Below are 21,695 nucleotides of genomic sequence, written 5' to 3'. Positions count from 1 at the left end.
CACTGAGCATCTGAATTCACCTCACGTCCTGATCTCATGGTTAATGGGCTCAGGCCCCAAAATGGGCTTTGTGAGGACATGGCAGAGCCGGCTAGGATTCTCTCCCTCCCTCAAAAATAAATATTAAAAGATCTTAACAATTATTTTCCTTCAATAGTTTGGTGGTCTATGGTGGCACCTTTTGAGGCAGTGGCAGAGTGAGCACACTCACTCTGGAGCTGCGGGTGGGATCCTGAAAACTGGGAGAGCCAGAATAGAGTAAGACTTCCTTCCAAAGTCATCTCTCCCAGATAGTGCCTGGCCAAGAAAGGAAAAGAAACATTTCTTGTCCCCTCTGCCAACCTGAAAACGAGCTACAATGAAAGGCAGGTAAGTGTTTATTTGGGATTAAAGAATTGCAGTTTGGGGAGCACCAATTCCAGCAGTAACCAGAAAAGTGTCCCATCTGTGGGGTGAAAGCAAGGGGTTTTCAGGAGAGGAAGAGGGGCAATTACATGGCTTGGATAAAATAGGAAGAAAATACCCACTGGTACTAACAGGCAGTAACTATGACCAATTCTGGAGAATATCTCACGGGCACTTGCAAAGAGTGTTTTTCTGCTGCTTTTGGATGAAGTATGCGTGTGCAGTGTACCTCTCTGAAGTCCATCTCATCTAACGTGTCACTTACGGTTGATGTTTTCTGATTTTGTCTGAATGTTTCATTCATTGTTGGAAGGGTGTATTAACGCCCCCCGTCTATTACATAACTCTCTCTCCCTTAACATCTGTTCATATTTGTTTTATACATGTAGGTGCTCCTATGTTGAGTGAATAAATATTTACACACTATATCCTATTGTTGAATGGACCCCTTATTGTTAGGTAATACCCTTCTTTGTCTCAATAATGGCATTTTATTCTTTTTAATCTTTACATTTGTTTATTTTTGAGAGACAGTGGGGGAGGGGCAGAGAAAGAATGAGACAGAATCTCAAGCAGGCTCCAGGCTCTGAGCTGTCAGCACAGAGCCCAAACGTGGGGCTCGAATTCAGCTGTGAGATCATGACCTGAATCAAAGTCGAATGCTTAACCGACTGAGCCACCCAGATGTCCCTCAATAATGGCATTTTAAAATGAAAATTTATACAGAATTCAGTCACAAGTTATCTATGTAACAATCTTTAGTTCATCACTACGACCCACATACATGGTTAACAATATGTAGTCATGACGCATCATCTTGTGTTGTTTTTCGGTTAATATTCAAAGACACTTTCTAGTTGAATCCAGTCATCATAACTACTATTGATGCATGAAAAATAGGCCCTGACCAACACAATGGATTTTTCAGCAACAACTTTGCTTCATATGCAGTTCCAAGAACTATTCTAAAAAACAAAAGTTACAAAATTCTGAATTTAGAATTCCCAGATGATGTCACAATCCTACCTTTCTTATATTTTTATGATAGGCCATTAGGCAAAATTATAAATTAATATCTAAATTGTGTGTTAAGACTTTCTTGATAAATGTTTTTCCTAGTCAGGGATTTCTAATGCAAAGTCTAACCTTTTATCTGATTTTAGCAATGCTATATGTACAGTGTGAGAAACTACATGTTGACTAAGGAATTAAAAATCACTTAGGCTGCCATTCGTTCACTATTATACAGAGTGTGAAACTTCACATGCCTACAATGGTTTTTCTACTAGTCAAGTTTTTTTCCATGCATGTAACAATGAATAACTTCTCCAGCATTAATTTTTCTGTTATTCTCCTACAGTGACCTCTTTCTGTAAAGATTTTCTTGTCATTTCCCATTTAAGGAGATTAGACTGTTATTCACTGGATTTTCTTGTGCACCCTATGACCAGAGGCCAGCTAATGTCTCTTCCCCTTTGTGAATATAGGGTTCCTCCAAATGCAGTTCACTCACGTTGTGTAAGGAGAAGTTAAAAATGAAGGCATTTCCATAATGAATATGACCATGGAACTTCCCCCACCTGAGTCCTCTGGTTGGTTTCACATTAGCGCTGTGGCTGAAGGCACTTCCATGTTCATTCACTAGAATTAGAGTGAGTTCCCTCATGGTCTCTAAGATCAGAGTTTGTAACAAAGGCTTTTCCACATAGAAGACATGTATATGGTTTCTCTGCAGTGTGAGTTCCCTCATGGTCTCTCAGATCAGAGCTTGTAACAAATGCTTTTCCACATAGATGACATGCATATGGTTTCTCTCCAATGTGAATTCTTTCATGTTCTAGAAGATCAGACGTTGTAACAAAGCCTTTTCCACATAGATGACATATATATGGTTTCTTGCCAGTGTGAGTTTTCTCGTGTTTTCTAAGATGAGAGCTTGTAACAAAGGCTTTTCCACACTGATGACATGTATATGGTTTCTCTCCAGTGTGAGTTTTCTCGTGTCTTTTAAGACAAGACCGTCGAACAAAGGCTTTTCCACATAGAAGACATTTATATGGTTTCTCACCGGTGTGAGTTCTCTCATGTTCTCGAAGGTAAGAGTTTTGAAGAAAGGCTTTTCCACATAGATGACAGGTATATGGTTTCTCCCCAGTGTGGATTCTTTCATGTTCTCGAAGACTGGACCTTATAACGAAGCCTTTTCCACATAGATGACATGTAAATGGCTTCTCACCAGTGTGAGTTTTCTCATGTTTTCTAAGATTAGAGCTTGTAACAAATGCTTTTCCACATAGATGACATGTATATGGTTCCTCACCAGTGTGCGTTCTCTCATGTTCTCGGAGATAAGAGCTTTGAACAAAGTCTTTTCCACATAGATGACATGTATAAGGTTTTTCTCCACTGTGAGTTCTCTCATGTTCTCGAAGATTACAGCTTTGAAGAAAGGCTTTCCCACACAGGTGACATTTATACGGTTTCTCTCCAGTGTGAATTCTCTCATGTTGTCGAAGATTCGATCTTGTGACAAAGCCTTTTCCACATAGGTGACATGTATATGGTTTCTCCCCAGTGTGAGTTTTCTCATGTTTTCTAAGACAAGAGCTTTGAACAAAGGCTTTTCCACATAGATGACATATATATGGTTTCTCACCGGTGTGAGTTCTCTCATGTTCCCGAAGATTAGAGCTTTGAGTAAAGGCTTTTCCACAAAGATGACATGTATATGGTTTCTCTCCAGTGTGAGTTTTCTCATGTTTTCTAAGATTAGAGCTTGTAACAAATGCTTTTCCACACTGATGACATGTATATGGTTTCTCGTCAGGGAGAGTTTTCTCGTGTTTTCTAAGACAAGAGCATTCAACACAGGCTTTTCCACATAGATGACATGTATAGGATTCCCCTCCAGTGTGAGTTTTCTCGTGTTTTCTAAGATCAGAGCTCGTAACAAAGGCTTTCCCACACTGATGACACGTACATGGTTTCTCACCAGGCTGAGTTTCCTCGTGTTTTCTAAGACAAGAGCTTTGAACAAAAGATTTTCCAAACAGATAACCTGTATATGATTCCCCTCCAGTGTGAGTTTTCTCGTGTTTTCCAAGATCAGAGCTTGTAACAAAGGCTTTTCCACACTGATGACATTTATATGGTTTCTCTCCAGTGTGAGTTTTCTCGTGTTTTCTAAGACAAGAACTTTGAACAAAGGATTTTCCACATAGGTGACATTTATATGGTTTCTCTCCAGTATGAGTTCTCTCATGTTTTCTAAGACAAGAGCTTTGAACAAAAGCTTTTCCACATAGATGACATTTATATGGTTTCTCTCCACTGTGAGTTCTCTCATGTTCTCGAAGATTAGACCTTGTAACGAAGCCTTTTCCACATAGAGGACATGTATATGGTTTCTCGCCAGTGTGAATTCTCTGATGTTGTTTAAGGGAACTACGAACAAAGGCTTTCCCACATAGATGACATTCATAAGGCTTCTCTCCAGTATGAATTCGCTTATGTCTAGTTAAAGATGAAAAATACCTGAAGCGCCTCCCACACTGATTACAAGCAAATGGATTCTCTCCTGTGTGACTTATTTTATGGGTATGAAGGTTGGCGTTTCGGGTGAAGTGTTTTCCACATTCATTGCATCTATAGAGTTTCTGTCTAGTGTGAGTTAAGACATGTTGTGTCAATGTGTAGGTGTGAATGAAAACTTCATACCCACTATATACAGAGAGGTCTTCTCCTGCATGACGTTTCTGCTGTTGGGAAAGAGAGGAGAGACTGTTATAGGACTTCTCCCAAACATGAATACACCCAGTTCTCTACCTACGAATTCCAGGCTGGCCATTCAGTGGTAATCTCCAACTAAAACCTTCCCCAGATCACTTACATGCACACGGGGTGTTCATCACTGACATGCACAAACATTTTTACCCTTGGTAGCATCTTTATTGGAGGGCTGAGTGTTTTTGAAGATATCATTATGTGTCATGCCAATAAACCATGGTTACGCAATTATCCATTTCTCAGAACAATTATAGCTTAAATCCAGGCTAATTTCTTCCCCAGATTTAAATTGTCAATCACATTCTGTGAGAAGGTACTTATACTAATTGTTATGTGATTCTACAACTGATGACTTAGGCTCCACCCAGGTCTTTGAACATGAATAGGCAAGGTTCCTCCTCATGACACTTACTATTGTCCAGCAGTTAGGTGGGTCCTTCAGGTAGATATCTTGCATAGATATTATTTCTTGCTTGTTATGGCTTTTTTTCATGCCTAAAATAATCGAGGAAAAAAAGAAATAAACCTGAGAAACACCTTGAGTAGACTAGGGGAATTAAAGTGTTGACAAGCTCACAAGACCAGGTAAGCACACATGACCAAATAATGTGAAATTGAGGAAAATACTGGTGAATAGACACACATTTTAGAACAGTATCAGTTAGAACAAAACTCAATGTTTAAGTGAAAGAAAAATAAAATAATGATGGGCTGTTGCAGAGAATATCAGAGTGGAAATCCTAAAAGAAGGACACTAGAAATCATGACACAGAACACAATGTGAAATTTCACCTCCAACGAGGACAGGAACATTGCTTGCCTGAGGTGAAATGTTAAGTACAGGTATATGAAGAGAAACTGATGTGGGAGAAATAATAACACAATCTGAGGAATGCTGTCTCACTGGCCACTCACAGTTTCTGAAGCTGTCGTTCACTCAAGGAAATCTGCACTGACATCAATAAGACCCTGCTTACTCACTAGCCTTCTCACACTGAGCGCATGTCTGCAGCTCACCTGGACTCCAGCCTTGGGGAGGTCCTCTTTCTTCCCTCCACAGCTCCCCTCTTTGCTCCCACGGGGAGATCACATCTGATCTGAAGAAATGACACCCTATATCAATGGAGAATGGTGTGTGAATTTGCAGTTCCGTGTCGAGAACAGCACCTGATATTCTACTGTACAGGCAGCTGAGGAAGAACATGAGTGTGGAAGAACAGCCCAGAGAATAACACCTTGAACACTAAAAACACTGATAAAGGCTCTCAGCCTGACACTGCACCCAAAGACAGTATGATCTCTGGTTGCTGATGCTCCTGCCCAAGCTGAGAGAGAGCAGAAGGCTTAGTGTTTGCATCCAGAAGGAATTAAATGTTCTCACAAGGGGATTACTATTTTCAAAGGGATACAATACACATAAGCTCCACCAGAATATTCTGTGGAGTTTTATGTGGAAAGTGATACAAGATGTTATATTTTCTACCGTGCTCACCATTCCCACACTGCTTAGGACAGAAAAATATTTAGGATGTTTATTCATTCAAAAAATATGCACTGTATTCCCAGCATTGTTCTGGGTCTTGGAGAAAGTGCAGTAGATACACACTTGTGGCCAGGAAGTCTGTATTCAAATTATCATGTAACACACATGATGAAAGTAAAGAAAGTTACAAATTCCATCTAGTATTCAGAAATGCTACAAAAGTATATGAATTAGGGCAGACAGCTATATTAGAATATGTGGAAGCTCTCCTGGATACAAGGTTAATAAACAAAAAGATGGATGGATGGAAGAATGAATAGATGGCGACAGACTCACCCACAGAGACCAGATGACTAATGTTCTCCAGCATCACATCTCTGTACAGCGTTCTCTGGGATGTGTCCATCAGGGCCCACTCTTCCTGGGTAAAGTCTACAGCTATATCTTTGAGGGTCACAGATTCCTAAAATATCAGATATTGTTTCAGTAGGGCCAGGCTGAACAATCCCTAGGGGACAGCTGTCAACATGATAGTGATAGCAGAGTGAGGAACTGTATGTATAGAAACCTCATTCCATTTGTGATTCATATCAAATATTCTCCCATGCTGATCTGCTTTTTGCCTTTCAGACACATTAAAAAAACACACAATTACTTCATCATAAAGGAATCTCAATAGGAAATAACCTGGCAACATTCTAATAAGCTGGCAATTTTGACTTTCTGGGTGGTAATTATAACCTAGGTTAAATAGTACTATTGAGAAGTGCCTGGCTGGCTCAGTTGGAAGAGCATGTGACTCTTGGCCTCACGATCATGAGTTTAAGCCCCATGCTTGCTGTAGAAATTACTTAAAAAAGAAAAAATATATATATATACACATATATATGAATCGTGGTACTGAGAGTTCCAATGAGCTAATGTGCAGATGCGTCTTTTACAGCAAACACTTCATACATACAAGTGTAGGTATATTAACATTAAAGGTAGACACCTATGAAGCAATGCCCAGCATTCTGCAGGATGAACAACTCTCATGCAGAATTTGGGGTCAACAAGTCACACCTCTCATCTTAAAAACTCACTTGTTCTTTATAAGGTATCAGGGCAGACAGGTCCTGCGGGCCGGTTAGGGGCTCCTGAGATGGCTCGTCCGAAGGATGGCCCCACAGTGATCTCTCCTGCAGTGAGCTCTCCATTCTTAACAACAATGATGACTGCATCAATCCTCCGTATGGTAATCCTGTTTTTTCTGTTGAAAGGCAATAGAATCCTCTCGATTACTTGTAGCCTCTCTAATCCTTCTAAAATTGCAACAGGATTCTAAATTTGACTCTAGTTTTATCCACATTCTGCCAAATACAGAGTTAATTTTTTGAAAAATACTCCCTAGGCACTGTTTTCAGATTTCCAATTTTAAAAAGTTTAATTATAACGGGGAAAATGGGTGAAAAGGGACAAGGGTAGTAAAGAGGATTTAGTCATCTTTGGAAGTTTCCAGATTAGTCAAGTGTATGTTACCAAACCTTTAGTAAGCTTAAAACTGAGGGGAAAAGAAATGATGGCTGATTTCCTCTCTCACACAAAAGTTTCTTGTACTCTCTGGAAAACTGCAGAGCTGACCTGCTCAAAGGCCCGCCTCCTCAGTGGAGCGTAAACTGCTGGTCCTGCTCATCTCTAGCACCTGTCACCACGTGCCGAGGTCACCGCAGCCACTACCATGGCCCACGGGTAAATCACCCCCCAACCAAGCCCATACACTGCATGAGGAAGGAAAACTCTGCATATTTCTTTTCTGCAAGGACATCCTTAAGGAGCATGAGATGCAGTGGTGTAAATGCTGGAAAGGAGACTTCTTCCTGATCCATCCCTGACCAACAAAAAGTATCTGCACGTCCTGGCAACAATGAACTAGAACCCAGACCCTTGAAAACTGCCTGGATGCACTTCGAAGACTTGGGCCAAGAGAAGCCTTCCCAGCCACAGGCAACAGAGGCATCATTCAGGAGAAGGATCGCATATCCACCCACCTGCAGTTGCATCATCAAGGGTTCGGCCACCACGTCTCTTCCTCCGGATTTCCACTCACAGAGAATGCAAACCGTATGCAGGAAAAGCTGGGCAAGGAGAGAGAAGCCAAGAGACTCCAGTCTTACCCACAATGCCCAGACCCCCTGGTCGTGAATCCCTGATGTGCCTGCATGCAACCCCCCAGCTCCCCCTACAAGAACACGCCACATGCCCTGAGACAATTGCGGGAGCTCTCACTTCTGCTTGGGTCAGAAGTGACAAGGCTTTGGCTACTGCTGCTCGTCAATAAGATAGGAATATTCTTTTTTATTTTCAGACAAGGCAATGAAAATCATTATTTCTAAGTTAACTGCCAACTTTTCATAGGGATATTTAATTCCCTCCCTGAACCCCAAACCTAAAAGTGCCTGACTTAGAAAACGTACAATGCAGAGGTTTTGTTTTATGAGGGAATATATTTGTTCAATCTGACATTTTAGTAAAGTTGTCACTGGAATATTGTCGTATATCAGTCATCACCACAAATGAGACCCCAGCATTTCATAAATCGTATATTTAAACATTGGTAAAGTCTGAATTCTTACCAAAATTTTGTTTGTACTTAAATGTATTTCACGGAAAAATGATATTGTATCACAAACAAAAGTAGACAAAACTCACCTCCTTACACCTGGAGTCCAAAAAATAAGGAAGACAAATTCAAAGTTTAACAATAGGACTCTCTGCTTGGAAACTTAAGAACATTCACTTAACTAATCCTCAGAATAGATCCTGCTGTTTTCAGTACAGTCACTGTTATGGACCGGATGGCAGTGTCCCCTCCAGCCTCACCCAATTCCGTATGTCAAAGCCCTAACTCCCCATGTGATGGTACCTGGAGGTGGGGCGTTCTGAGAGGTAATTAGGTTTAGATGAGGTCTTGAGAGGAGGTCCCCGATGAAGGGACTGGAGTAATTCTTAGAGGAACACACCACAGCTCTCTCTCTCTCTCTCTCTCTACCAAGTTAGGACCCAGTGAGAAGGCAGGCACAGCAAGGATACTGAATCTGCTGACACCTTGGTCTTGGGAGTTCCCAGGCTCCAGAACTGTGAAAAACAAATGTCGGTTGTTTAAGCCACCAATGTGTGGTATTTTATTATTGCAGCCCAGAATGACATGGACACGTGACACAGTTTCAGGAAACTTTAGCAAGATGAGGAAAGTTCATGGCTAAGGAATGATACAGCTAGGATTTCAGTTGTGTTCTGTTTCCCAAACTCAGATTTCTAAACATGGTCCTCTTAAGAGGTATAGCCCCTTGCCAGGTCTTACCAGGAATGCCCTGTCAGATGAAGAACCGGAGATCCCTCCAGCAATCAGAGCCTCTCTCTTTCCAGCTCATCCACTGACACCACTTAAAGTCTATCAGCCCCTAATTCCATCCCTTTTACTGCCCACCTCAATCCCCATGCACTCTTTTCTGCATGCATGCAGGACCAAAAAAAAAAAAAAAAAAAAAAGCAACTTTATTCCAACTGCATACACGGGACCTATCCCAATGCCTGGTTACATGGCTCGTGCTCAATAACATCTGAGACAAAAAAGCCCGTTTTGTTAGTTCTGCCTTCTTACCTCCCTTATACGTCCATTTCTTCCACCCACTTACCGACCAACACCCTGTGACAGACAACAGTCATGGATTGCTCAAAATCTAAAAATTCGTATAAATAGTTTTCTTCACCTCAACAACTAATGTTCTGACATTGCCTGGGTGTCCAAGGATTCAGTTCATTCTGACACCATCTTCCTGGAGTCAGCATCAGATCCCACAAGTTCAAAGTCTTAGCCCCATGAGACTTCCTCTACTTCAGATGCCAACCATAAATGTAGTGCCCAGACCGCCCACATTCTCTGCCGAGAGCATTGTGGATTCAAGGGTTCCCACAATCCCTCAAATTAGGCTTGGCAATTTTCTAGAATGACTCCTAGAATTTAGGAGAACACTTTACTCAGTTTTACTGGTTTATTACAAGGATGAACAGTCAGATGAAGAGGTACACGGGTGAGGTCCAGAAGGGTCCCCAGGGCAGGATCCATCAGTCCCCATGGAGGTGGGCAGGATTACCCTCCAGCAGATGGAAGCTCTCACCAGCCTGCAGGTTGGTCTCCAGTGTTCAAGAGTGTTTCTAGAGCTCAACCTCCAGCAACCACTCCCCTCTCCAGAGGCTGCTGGGTGGGGCTAATATCACTTACAAGCACACATTTCATTCCTAACACTCTCCAGCTTTAACTTCTTCCCTGCTTTCTCACTGGCCTTACAAGTAGGACCTTGAGACCTGCCATCATCTTCAGAAATCCACTAGCCTGCCTCCCCGTCCAGTCCACCCAACTCAGCTGACTGTAGTTTGCTCTCAGCCCCTGGGACACAAATGGTTTGGCTTCTCTCAGCAATTTTACACAAGTTCTGTTACCAGGGGAGGGGGGAAAGTCTCTAATAGTGCTCCTGCCTACCTCCATGGGGAGTCCTAAGGCTTTGCTCAAATAAGTTTTTAGGAAACTGACTAAAACATCTGTATTTTCTACTACAAGTTTTCCTAAAAGATATATCCTTTGAGATTCTGTACACAAAGTTTTCTTGTTTTTTAAAAATTTCTTTAAATGATCTCTTCTAAATGAGCCCTTAAACAACGCAGGATCTGACCACGTATCCTTTTTACTCTCTAATAGAGCTCCACTCTCTGTGTGGCACAAGCCTGGTCCACAGTCTCCTACTGCAGACACTCCTTTCTGATGAGCAGAAGCCCTCATTGCCTCAAGGATGGTGCAGTGTGACGAGGCTGGCAAGACAGGAACGTGTCCGAGAACCAGGGAAACGAGAACCTGATTACCTTAAATTCCCGCTGTAAAAATTATGCTCCCTTTTGAGAGTTACTATAGGTTCACTTTTATATTTGATACAAACACATTAAGAAGAAAAAAAGGACAAACTGTTCTTTTGGGAACCAAATGCCTGTGCCTGAAATGAAAATACATTGCCTGATTTTCCTTCACAAGTAATTTATTCTTTTATATATGAAGACAGATCCTAAGACATATATACTTTTTCGTATTATTCAAAAATAGTTGAAACACATCCTATGTATGGGGAAATGAACATTGAAGGTATAATTTATTCATGGAACCTATCATATTTTGTGCGTGTAGAGCATGGCAGTCGGTAGCATGTCAACTAAATCTGACTTGGAGAAGAGGAAGGGTCTGCTCTAGGATTTCATTTGCTTGCCTGGAGATGAAGAGGAGGGGGCTGCTGAAGGTGGTGGCCTGGGCCCAGAAGAATAGAGAACCTTTTCTCCTCCAGGTCTTAACTACAGGCAGGCACACTTTGTTGTATTGTGCTTTACAGATACTGCTTTTCACAAAGGTGTGTGGCAACGCCATGTTGCTCGGTGCCATTTTTCCAAGGGCAATTGCTCACATTATCTCTGTGTCACATTTTGGGAATTCTCACAATATTTAAAACATTTTCATTATCATATTTGTTACTGTGGTCTGTGCTCAGTGATCTTTGATGTTACTATTGCAATTGTTTTGGGGTGCCACGAGCTGTGCCCATAGGTGTGGGCTACCTTAATCAGTAAGTGTTGTGTGTATTCTGACTGCTCCACCTACCAGCTGTCCCCCTCCTCCTCTCCTGGGGCCTCTTTTCCATGAGACAGCCCTACACTGGCCTCCTAAGTGTTCAAGGTCTGTCACGTTAAATCAAGAGCTAGAAATGAATGAGCTTCGTGAGAAAGGCACGCTGAAAGCAGAGACAGGCTGAAAGCTAGGTGTCTTGTGCCAAAAAGTCAGCCAAGCTGTGAATGCAAAGGAAGAGTCCTTGAAGGAATTAAAAGTGCAACTCCAGTGAACACATGGGTGATAAGAATGTGAAGTGAGGGGAGCCTGGGTGGCTCAGTCGGTTAAGTGTCCGACTTCGGCTCAGGTCACGATCTCACGGTTCATGGGATCCGGCCCCGTGTCGGGCTCTGTGCTGACAGCTCAGAGTCTGGAGCCTGCTTAGGATTTTGTGTGTGTGTGTCTCTCTCTCTGCCCCTCCTCTGCTCGTGCTCTGTCTCTATCTCAAAAATAAATACACATTAAAAAAAAGACAGTGAACTGAAACAGACCTATTGTAGATATGGAGAAGGTTTGTGTGGTCTGTATAGAAGGTCACCATTCCCTGAAGCCAAAGCCTAATCCAGAGCAAGGCCCTGACTCTCTTCAATTAATTCTCTGAAGGATGAGGGAGGTGAAGAAACTTCAGAAAAACATCTGATGCGAGCAGAGGATGGTTGGTGGGAAGTAAGGAAAGAAGTCGCCTCCATAACGTAAAACTGCAAGGTGAGGCAGTGAGTGTTGATACAGAAGCTGCAGCCAGTTATCCAGAGGATCTGGCTGAGACAATTCATGCTGGTGACTGCACCGACCAACAGCTTTTAAGTTGGAAAATCTACTGGAAGCCTTCTGTTGGAAGAAGATGCCATCCAGGACTTTCATAGCCAGAAAGAAGTCAGTGGCTGGCTTCAAAGCTGCAAAGGACAGACTGACTCTCTTGTTAGGAGCTAATGCGGCTGGTGACTAAGTTGAAGCCAATGCCCATGTACCATCCTGAAATCCTGGAGCCCTTAAGAATTATACTAAATCTACCCTGGCTGAACTCCATCAACAGACAACAAAGGCTGGATGATAGCGCATCTCATTACAATGTGGTTTGCTGAGTATTTTAAGCCCACTGTTGAGACCTACTGCTCAGAAAAAAAATCCTTTTCAAAATATCACTGCTCATTGACAATGCATTTGGTCACCCAAGAGCTCTGATGGAAATGGACAATAAGATTACTGTAGTTTTCATGCCTGCTAACACGACATCCATTCTGCAGAATGGCAGGGGCAGTGGGGTCAGACATATGGATTCAAGACCCAGAATGTTGATAAATTATACAGGAATAAAAACTTACAAAGATTTCTATAAGAAAATAAATCCAAAAACAGATAGAAGATTTTCCCCTCTTTAACTTGTAGGCACAGTTCTTTTTTTTTTTTTTTAATGTGTATTTATTTGTGAAAGAAAGAGAAAGAGAGAGGGCGGGCAGGGAGAGAGGGAGACACAAAATTGGAAGAGGCTCCAGGCTCTGAGCGGTCAGCATACAGCCCAACATGGGGTTTGAACTCACAGACTGTGAGATCATGAACTGAGCTGAAGTCAGACACTTAACTGGCTTAGCCACCCAGGGGCCCCGGGGCACAGTTGTAAATATGGCATAGTTGAATAAATCCTGAAAATATTTGTTGTTAGAAAACAGAAGTTGTTTTAAAAACATGCGTTCAGAGAATGTGGTTCTGAGAAAGTAGAGAAATGATAGTGGTAATTATTCATGAGGAGATCAGAGGAAGAGTCATACAGAGAAAAACAGACAAGTGCAAATGCCCGAGGTGGGACAAGCCAAACAGGACTGTGAATTAGCAAGTGGGTGTAGGCACTGGGTTAGAGAGTCATAGTAACACCCCTTGGGTGACAGCTAAAAGCTAAGTTTTAATATTTATTAAATATCATTTGTTTTGTGCTGTTTTCATCGCTGGCAAAAAGTATGAGAATCAGTTTGTAATTTTTAGGAAAACAAAAGACAATATGGAAGCTTTTTTGAAAGGAAAATGGATAGAAGCATTAATATACAATTACTGAGACAGAGCTCCTTATATTTATCCCAATACAGTGATATCTGATGCAGAGTGGAGAAGGCAGACACAGACCTCAAAGGAATAAGATAGAGATACTTAAATTGGGTCTGAGATAGTTGGCTTCCTAGTGCTGGTTCCTTCTATCCTTTTTAGTATTAATATTATTTAATCTTTCATGTATGTGCTTATTTTGAGAGAGAGAGTGGGACTGGGGTACGGGCAGAGAGAGAGAGGGGATACACAGAACCTGAAACAGGCTCCAGGGTCCAAGCTGTCAGCACAGAGCCTGACGTGGGGTTTGAACCCATGAACGGTGAGATCATGACCGGAGCCAAAGTTAGATGCTCAATCGACTGAGCCGCCTAGGAGCCCCTGGTTCCTACTACCCTTTAACTTAGGAGCACAAGAAAATTAGTTTATCAGACAGAACATAAGCAGTCTTTATTCCAGAAAATAAGAGAATATCAAATCCCTAGGCTCTTCCCTGTTGATACATAATTCCCAAAGATTTCCCAGGGTATCCTAGTCCTTATGTTGTAAATTTTTATGTATCTCTGATTTCTAACAAGCTTAGAAAATGCAAGATTCCTTGATGGAAGCTCAAGATGATTGAGAGACAGCTGTTATGTCTAGGTGCTAGGAAGGTCTTTGTGGAGTAAGGTGAGCTCAGGGGAATGGAGATTCAGAGACTTGGAGGAGTACTGGGACCTCTTCTTTATAGGAACTCCATAGTGGTTACTGTTCTGTTGCCTAACAGAAACATATCTTCCAATTTCTGAGGTGATTTGAGTTCAAATATTAAATCAACTCGAAGTTTTGAGAAAGAGGGCACCTGGCTAACTCAGTTGGTTAAGCGTGCTTTGGGTCAGGTCACGATCTCAGGTTTCATGAGTTTGAGCCCCATTTTGGCCTCTCTGCTGTCAGCATGGAGCCCACTTTGGACCTGTGTCTCCCTCTCTGTGTTCCTCCCCTGTGGCTCACTCTCTCTCAAAAATAAATAAACATTAAAAAGAAAAACCATTAAAAAAAAGTTGTAAGAAAGCCAGAAGCATGTCTTCTCTTGTAAATAATCCTTGAGAAGTTACGCAGCATGAGTGGCTGGAATCAGGTATTGCCAAATTCCAACCGGGATTAGATTTTCCAAAGGAAATATAAAAAAGAGATGTTAACTTACGTTTTCATGTTAAGGTTTATTAAGGGTATATTGCGGCACCTGGGATTTCGGTGGGTTGAGTGTCTGACTCCTGATTTTGGTTCAGGTCATGATCTCACAGTTCAGGAGTTCGAGCACCATATCTGGGTCTGTGCTGACGGTGCGGAGCCTGCCTGGGATTTTCTGTCTCCCTCTCTCTCTGTCCCTTCCCTGTTCATGCTCTCAAAATAAATAAATAAAACTTTAAAAAAGGTATAAATGAAGCCACTGAAATTTGACAGCTAATTTTTAATGTTTATGGTGTGAAACTTAGTAATAGGAAACCTCCCTAAAATGGAGTGGGGAGATGTGGCAGGGAAAACTTTCACACCCTAGAACACACAGTCAGTTGCAGACCCAACAGGAAGAGGGACTGCACCCTTTGGGGACTTGGCCTTGCACGTGGATACTACTCAACAACTCCAGCAGGAGGAAGAGACCTTTTCCTCAGCCCCCAGAACAACAGTTCAGCCAGTGAGAAGCCACCACACTTCAAACTCTCAGTTCACTCCCGTGGACTTTTAGCTCCCAGCAACCTTCCCAAATTACCCCTTTTCTCCTTAAAAAAGCAAGCCTTCCCTTGTTCCCATGCTTCCCTACAGTTTTTCTAAAGCTTGTTGTCCCGGATTGCTATTCTCTTTTACACATTCCCAAATACCCCCATCGTCTGTTGTTGCTAAAATAACAGGCAGTTCTACTTTTTTTTTTTTAAGAGAGAGAGAGAGAGAACGTGCTTTCACACAGGGGAGGGAAGAGGGACACAGGGAGAGACAGCAACCAAGCAGTCTCCATGCTCAGCTTGGTGTCCGGTTTGGGGCCCCCTGGCAGTTTTGTTTTTAAGGTTAACAATGGCAAACAAGAAACATCCCTATCAAATGTTCCCAGATATTGAAAAATCAATTTTTCATCAATTAAAAGCAAAATCCACATATTCCCAAATGGTATCCATTTTACAAACCTCATTCATTGTCCCAACTTGACATAAAACATTAAGAAATAGAAAACAAAAGCAGTGATCATAATATCCCACACTTGGGGCACCTGGGTGGTTCAGTCGGTTGAGTCCGACTTCGCTCAGGTCTTGATCTCACGATCTGTGGGTTCGAGCCGCAAGGGGCTTTCGGGGCCAGGAGCTTGCTTCTGATTCTGTGTTTTCTCTCTGCCCCTCCCCCGCTAGCACTCTTTCTCCGTCTCTCAAAAAATGAATAAGCACAAAAAAAATTAAAGGCAAAAAAACCCCCACAAAAAACAATATCCCACACTTATCGGGGGCGTGGGTGGCTCAGACGGTTGAGCATCAGACTCTCGATTTTCACTCAGATAGTCCCAGGGTCTGGGATCCAGCGCTGTATTGGCTTGGCTCAGGGTTGCAGCCTGCCTTGGATTCTGTCCCTCCCTCTGCCCCTCCGCCGCTAGCACTCTCTCTAAATACATAAAAGAAAACAAATAAAAGAATATCCCATGCTTCTCAAAAAAAAAAAAAAAATCTTCAGATAGCTCTGGGAGTCGCCCCAGGAAAACGTAAAGCTGCAACACCGAGGACCTAACGACACAAAGCGATTTTCGGTGGCACCCACGCTTCTCCCCCAAGTCCCAGACACTCAGCCTCCCTCTGAGCACCCCCTGCTCTGGGCCACGTCCCGCCGATCCCTCCGGCTCTCCGCCACTAGCACAGATCCCGCCTGCCCTGCCCGGTCAACTAACCCGCGCGCCAAGGGCAGCCGCTGGGGTCCCGCGAGATCCGCAACCCCAGCCCGGCGTGTCCAGCCAATGGGGCTGTGCACACACCTGTCACCCTAACCGGGGCACATCGGCGCGTTCAGTGCAAAAGGCCCAGGGCTCTGAGTCTCACCTGGAATTCCCTGAAACAGTCACGGCAGCTAGGGAAGCAACAGCCAGCTCCCCAGACACCAAGCACCCCCAAACCTACTAAGAGCGGCCAGTCCGCTGGCGCGTGGGACGCAAGGAGGAGCGGGACCGGAAAGGCGGGGGCGGAAGGGGGCGTGGCCCGCGCCGCAAACCGGCCCGCCCCCGCTCGTCCTCCTAGGCCCCGCCCCTCCGTGGCGACGTCCAGTCTGGCTCCCCGCCTCAGGTGACAAGTCGTTCCCGGTCTACACTCACCTTCCCTCGACCCGCCGGTCGTTGATTCCACGTCTGGGCGCTCTGCTCACCTTCCTTAGGCTCCGCCTCACGGTGACCACGTATTACGCCCGTCCCGCCCCTCGCCTGACACCCACTCCCCGCTCATCCTCCCTAGGCCGCGCCACATGGCTGGCCACGTCCTACACCGGCCCTGCCCCTCGGCTTTTGTGCGGTTCCCGCTCACCCTCCCTAGGCCCCTCCCCACGTTCGCGACGTCCTATACCAACCCCGCTCCTCCGCGGACGTCCCCGGCCCCAAAATCCGCTCACCCTCCCTAGGCCCAGTCCCGCTCTAGCCACGCCCCAAGCCGGCCCTGTCCTTCAGCTGACGTTCCGTCCTGGTCTCTGCTCACCTTCCCTAAGCCGCGCCCCACACTGGTTACACCTCCCACCGGCTCCGCCCCTCCGCTGACGCCCCGTTCCCCCTAACCCTCCCTTAGGCCCCTCCTCGCTCTGCCCCACCTCTTGCATTGGCTCCGCCCCTCCGCTTAGGTCCCCTTCTGGTCTCTGTTCAACCTCCTTAGTCCCCGCCTCACGCTGCTCACGTCCTCCCCGGCCCTACCCCTCGGCTTTTGTCCCGTTCCCGCTCACCCTCCCTATGCCCCGCCCCACGTTCGTTACGTCCTACAGCAGCCCCGCCCCTCAGTGGACGACTCTGTCCCCTCCCTCTGCTCACCTCCTTAGTCCCTGTCCCGCGCTAGCCACGCCCCAAGATGGCCCCTTCCTTTAGCTGACGCCCATTCTGGTCTTTGCCCCCGTTCTTAAATCACGCGACACGCTGGTTACGCCCTGACCGGCCCCGCCCCTCCGCTGACGTCTCCTCCTGGTCTCTGCTCACCCTCCCTAGTCCCCGCCCACGCCATGTCCTCCCTCGGACCTGGGTTCTTGCTCTTCACGTTCCCCCCACGCCCTGCTACCGCCGGGGCCGCCGCCTCCGCCCCTGGCCCTGATATTGGCCTGACCCCATTCCTCTCCCAGACCCACCTCCGAGCCATTCTCTTCCTCCTGCAGTGAGGCCCTGCCGTGGCCAGGCCTTCCATTCGCGGTCACCTTGTGGGCGAGGCCCCTGGGCCCCGGGCTGGGGGAGGGGACGACCCCGTTGTGTGACACCTCGTGCTGTTCTGTCCCCAAACCTGTTCCCCCGGCCGTACCTGCCAGAGTGTGCCTACATTCCCGATATCCCACTGGAAAGTGAGCTGCTAGGACGTAGACGGCATCCGTTCGGTCGCCGAGTGCTGAGTGGGCGGCGACTTGAGGGAAGAAGGACCGGGAGGGAGACGCCGGGCGACCGCGAAGGGAGAGTGAGTAAAATGAGCAGCCTAGAGGATGCCACGTGGGGGGTCCTGTGCACTGCGGGAAACGGTCCTAGTGGACGGGAGTGCCCGGGCTCGACCCAGCGGGAGCAGCGGAGGGCTGGCGGAGGGGCGGGGGTGGGGTGGGGTGGGTAGCAGGGGGCACATCCCAAATGCATTCCCTTTTAACCTTGTTGTGTGAGGGTCATGCTAGAAGTCTCCGTGCTTTCCCAGCCTTCGTTACATTTTGAAAATATTGTTGGGTCCTAAGTAATTTTACACCAATTCATGTGCACTCCGTGAGGATATTGATCATTTGTTACATTAACAGAACTAGTCTAACAGCTTCCCGTCGTTCTTGTCATCTTTTGACTGAGCTGGCTGTGAGCTAAGGTTTCCAACTGTATTTTCAAGTTTCCTGTGTCCTTTTTGTACAAATGTTCAGGGATGGTACAAGTTGTTCCCGGCCCCTCCCCGCCCCCCAGGACTTATAAAATTTATTGTCGTTTTTCAGTGTGCTCACCACCTTCTCAGCGGCTTCTAGTCCAGCAGCAGCCTTTCCAGGCAGGCCTAGAAAGCTTCCCTTGAGAGTCCCATTTGGGGCAGTGGCATTTCCCGTGCTCCTGAAGTAACCTAGGAAGTTCTGGATAGGAATTCAGTAGCATAGACACCGTCTCCCACCTTTCCAGGCAGACACTAGTGGCTCTTGGGTCCTCATGGCCACTTAGAATATTTCCAGAGTCAGGCAGAGCATAGGTGAAGTTCGCGGGGGTCCACAGTAACCACAGAAAGTGGTTCCTGGCTTGACTTAGATCCTCCCCCCTTCCCCCGTGGCTCTGATGGGTCAAAATGCCCTGGCTGCTGTTTTCACTGTTCCCGTGGCCCACTGGAAAAAGAAGCTGAAATACAGGATGTAGGTTGTCTAATGGACCTGGAAAGACGGAGTAAGTGAAAGGGAGTGAGTGAATATCCTATTTTGGTATTCAGTTTTTGCTATGGTACCACACATACAATATCCATTTTTTTCTTCAGATGTGTTTTTCATATGGTACGACTGCAGTGAGCTTGTTTCAGTATTTTTAGAATGGAAATACAAATATGAAATTTATGAGGCTTCTTTTCAAGAAGTGATATCTATGAAGTGTGTACCATGTGTGAGATATGAAAGACCAACAGGCCAACAGTCAGGACAAAGTTTTTATGTTACACATAATGTGTCATGTGTCGTGGAAACCTTATTAGATAATACTTATACCTTATTTAGCATCATTCATTAGAAACAGTTACTTAGGGGCAGCAAGAACTCACTTTCATAGAGCTCATGGTTTTTGTCATCACTAGGTCAAGTGATGCATGGAAACTATGAAACTTAATGTAAAAAAAGTACTCATGGGTTTTATTTCCTTATGATGTGGTTTCCAAATGGCACATTATATGTTTAGCATAAGGTCCTAGAATAGATTGTCATCCTTATTTCTTATATAATCCAATTCATATCCTAGGAGCAATATTCATTTTTCTTCTCTCTTCTAAAAATACCAGATTACTATTTATATGTGTTCATTTTTCCAAAATGCTGAAAATAGAAATTCACAGACTAGGATAGGGCATGAAAATTCGTCTGAAAACAATCTGTCATTCAGAGACAATTCTTATTTTGGTTTGTGCATGTGTTTTCCAGGGAAGCTGGACTTAGGATCCATTTCTGCCTGTCTCCAAAGCCCTGCCTATACCAAACATCAGGCCACAGCCCTGTCTCCGTGCTGACTGCCTTTCTGCACTTCCTGCCAGCCACCCTCATGTCTGGACTTCTGGGTTTGTGTTCTTTGTCTGGGGCTGTTGATGGACCACCAGGAGGTCCCTGGGTATCCTTTCAGTGTTTCCCAGGCACTAGAGGATGACTTGGGATGGCATCCCAGGTTCTGACACGTACTTAGAAAATTCTGCACAGGCAGCAGCAGGTAGGCACCGATGTTGAAATGAATTCTTTCCAAGCTGACGGCCAAGAAGGAATTCTTGAGATGTTTTTGGTGCAAAAAAAAAGTGGTTTGGTTAAAGCATGGGAACAGAACCTGTGGGCAGAAAGCACTGCACTGAGATTATGAAGACTTGACTACTAGAAGGTTTTCCATCCTGTAGAGGGGAGGGTGACCTTAAGGCTCCAGGAAATTGAGCCTATAGGTTCCTGGAGGTCTATTGTTAACATGGTGTTTTTCTTGTAAATCATTAAGACAGTTAGAAACTGGGCGCCTGGGTGGCTCAGTTGTTTGAATGCCTGGCTCTTGATTTTGGCTCAGGTCATGATGCCAGGGTCATGGGATTGATCCCTGCCTCGGCTGAGCATGGAGCCTGCTTAAGATTCTCTCTCCCTCTGCCCCTGTCCCCTGCTCACGCTCTCTTTCTTAAAAAACAAACAAACAAAAAAGACAGTTACAAACCCTAGTGGAAGTTTCATACCCAACATGACTGTAAATGATGTTATCTGCATTTCCTTTTGCTTTTGTTTTCCACATCAACTAACTATTTCTTTTCTCCCTGCCTCTGTTCTCAGGCAGTCACCAGTACCTGAGGAAGAGTCTACACATCCCACCCTAACTGGGGGATGTTTGTAGCGTGTCTGCTCAGTGTAACTCCTCTCGCATTCTGTACAACGCAGTTTCCCAGAGTCTAGATTAGGAAAGTGAATACAGTGGGGCGCCTGGGTGGCTCAGTTGGTTAAGTGTCTGACTTCAGCCTAGGTCATGATCTTGCTGTTCCCGAGTTTGAGCCCGATGTCCAGCTCTGTGCTGACAGCTCAGAGTCTGGAGCCTATTTCAGATTCTGTGTCTTCCTCTCTCTCTACCCCTCCCCAACTCATGTTCAGTTTCTCTCTCTCTCAAAAGTAAATAAACATTAAAAAAATGAATATAGGTGCAACAGAAATTAGCATTAAACTTTTTACACCCCTCCTTTTTTTTTTTGTTTTTTTTTGTTTTTTTTTTTGTTTTTTGTTTTTTGTTTTTGTTTTTTGCTTCAGCTATACAGTTTCTTGCAAGGTAAGAAAGAAATGCAAAGCCGTGTTAGGACATAGGTTGTCATGTGTTTTTGTCTTGAGCAATGTAAAGTTAAATTACTTACCTAAAATATTTTACATGAGGGAAAGTTAAACACAGAATATCAGCCATCATGTTAAATAAAATATGAGATAGGAGTAAATAACATTTTACAGAGACCTGGTTTACTCTTTAGAAGAGAAACACACTTCTACAATGTAGAGAGTAACGACATGCAGGAGGTTTTCCTAGTTCACCTTTTACCTTGCACTGAACCTGTATTACATCATTTTGCTTTAAAAAAATGGAAATGGACTAGGTTAGGTAATTATTAATTGGCAACATGATACTGATATAAAACTGCTTTTGGCCAGAGATACGATAATGGTCAATTTTGGCAACCTAGATAAAGGGAGAAGTTATTATGTCCCCTTCCCAAAATCATTGTGCCAATCTGTGTTCAGCTCACGATCTCAAGTATTTAAAACTTCCGTTTCTATAAATATAAATAGAATAACCTTTTAAAATAGGGTACAAAGTATAAATCCATTTTTTTCTAATTCAGCAAGCACATGGGATATTCTCATTTCTTTTCAGCAGACTACCTGTAGACACACAGATAGACACGGGGCACC

General features: G+C 44.5%; 1 protein-coding gene and 2 long non-coding RNA genes across 17 annotated transcripts in view; 1 reads left to right on the top strand and 2 right to left on the bottom strand.

The window, feature by feature from the left end:
* Nucleotides 1-20,266, bottom strand: part of LOC128776469 (uncharacterized) — a 33,579-nt gene extending 13,313 nt beyond the window's left edge. Inside the window, exon 1 of the long non-coding RNA XR_008421515.1 lies at nucleotides 19,931-20,266. This is a non-coding gene — a long non-coding RNA (uncharacterized LOC128776469). The remainder of the gene's footprint in view (nucleotides 1-19,930) is intronic.
* On the bottom strand, nucleotides 355-18,030 carry LOC109260853 (zinc finger protein 14-like). Of its 15 annotated transcripts, XM_053900727.1 has the most exons (9): nucleotides 16,717-17,113; nucleotides 15,856-16,019; nucleotides 8,580-8,791; nucleotides 7,705-7,791; nucleotides 6,760-6,926; nucleotides 6,011-6,137; nucleotides 5,209-5,304; nucleotides 4,604-4,686; nucleotides 355-4,163 (listed from the first exon to the last, which is right to left on the bottom strand). In XM_053900727.1, the coding sequence occupies exons 5-9, from the start codon at nucleotides 6,895-6,897 to the stop codon at nucleotides 2,040-2,042; spliced, it is 2,568 nt and encodes an 855-aa protein (XP_053756702.1). In that variant the 5' UTR covers nucleotides 6,898-6,926; nucleotides 7,705-7,791; nucleotides 8,580-8,791; nucleotides 15,856-16,019; nucleotides 16,717-17,113; the 3' UTR covers nucleotides 355-2,039. The 15 variants fall into 15 exon arrangements, with proteins under 15 accessions (XP_053756702.1, XP_053756703.1, XP_053756705.1 ...); XM_053900728.1 differs by lacking the exons at nucleotides 15,856-16,019; nucleotides 16,717-17,113 and adding an exon at nucleotides 17,888-18,030; XM_053900730.1 differs by lacking the exons at nucleotides 15,856-16,019; nucleotides 16,717-17,113 and adding an exon at nucleotides 17,199-17,311.
* LOC109260855 (uncharacterized) lies at nucleotides 18,866-20,048 on the top strand. The gene is made up of 2 exons (XR_008421504.1): nucleotides 18,866-18,972; nucleotides 19,710-20,048. It is a non-coding gene; the product is annotated as an uncharacterized LOC109260855 (long non-coding RNA).
* Nucleotides 20,267-21,695: the final 1,429 nt, after the last annotated feature.

This window comes from Panthera pardus, unplaced genomic scaffold (genome assembly GCF_024362965.1).
Source record: "Panthera pardus isolate Hobbes unplaced genomic scaffold, ASM2436296v1 HiC_scaffold_13, whole genome shotgun sequence".
NCBI lineage: Eukaryota > Metazoa > Chordata > Mammalia > Carnivora > Felidae > Panthera > Panthera pardus.
The sequence above is the reverse complement of the archived record's forward strand: the minus strand, read 5'-3'. Positions and strand labels throughout refer to the sequence as shown.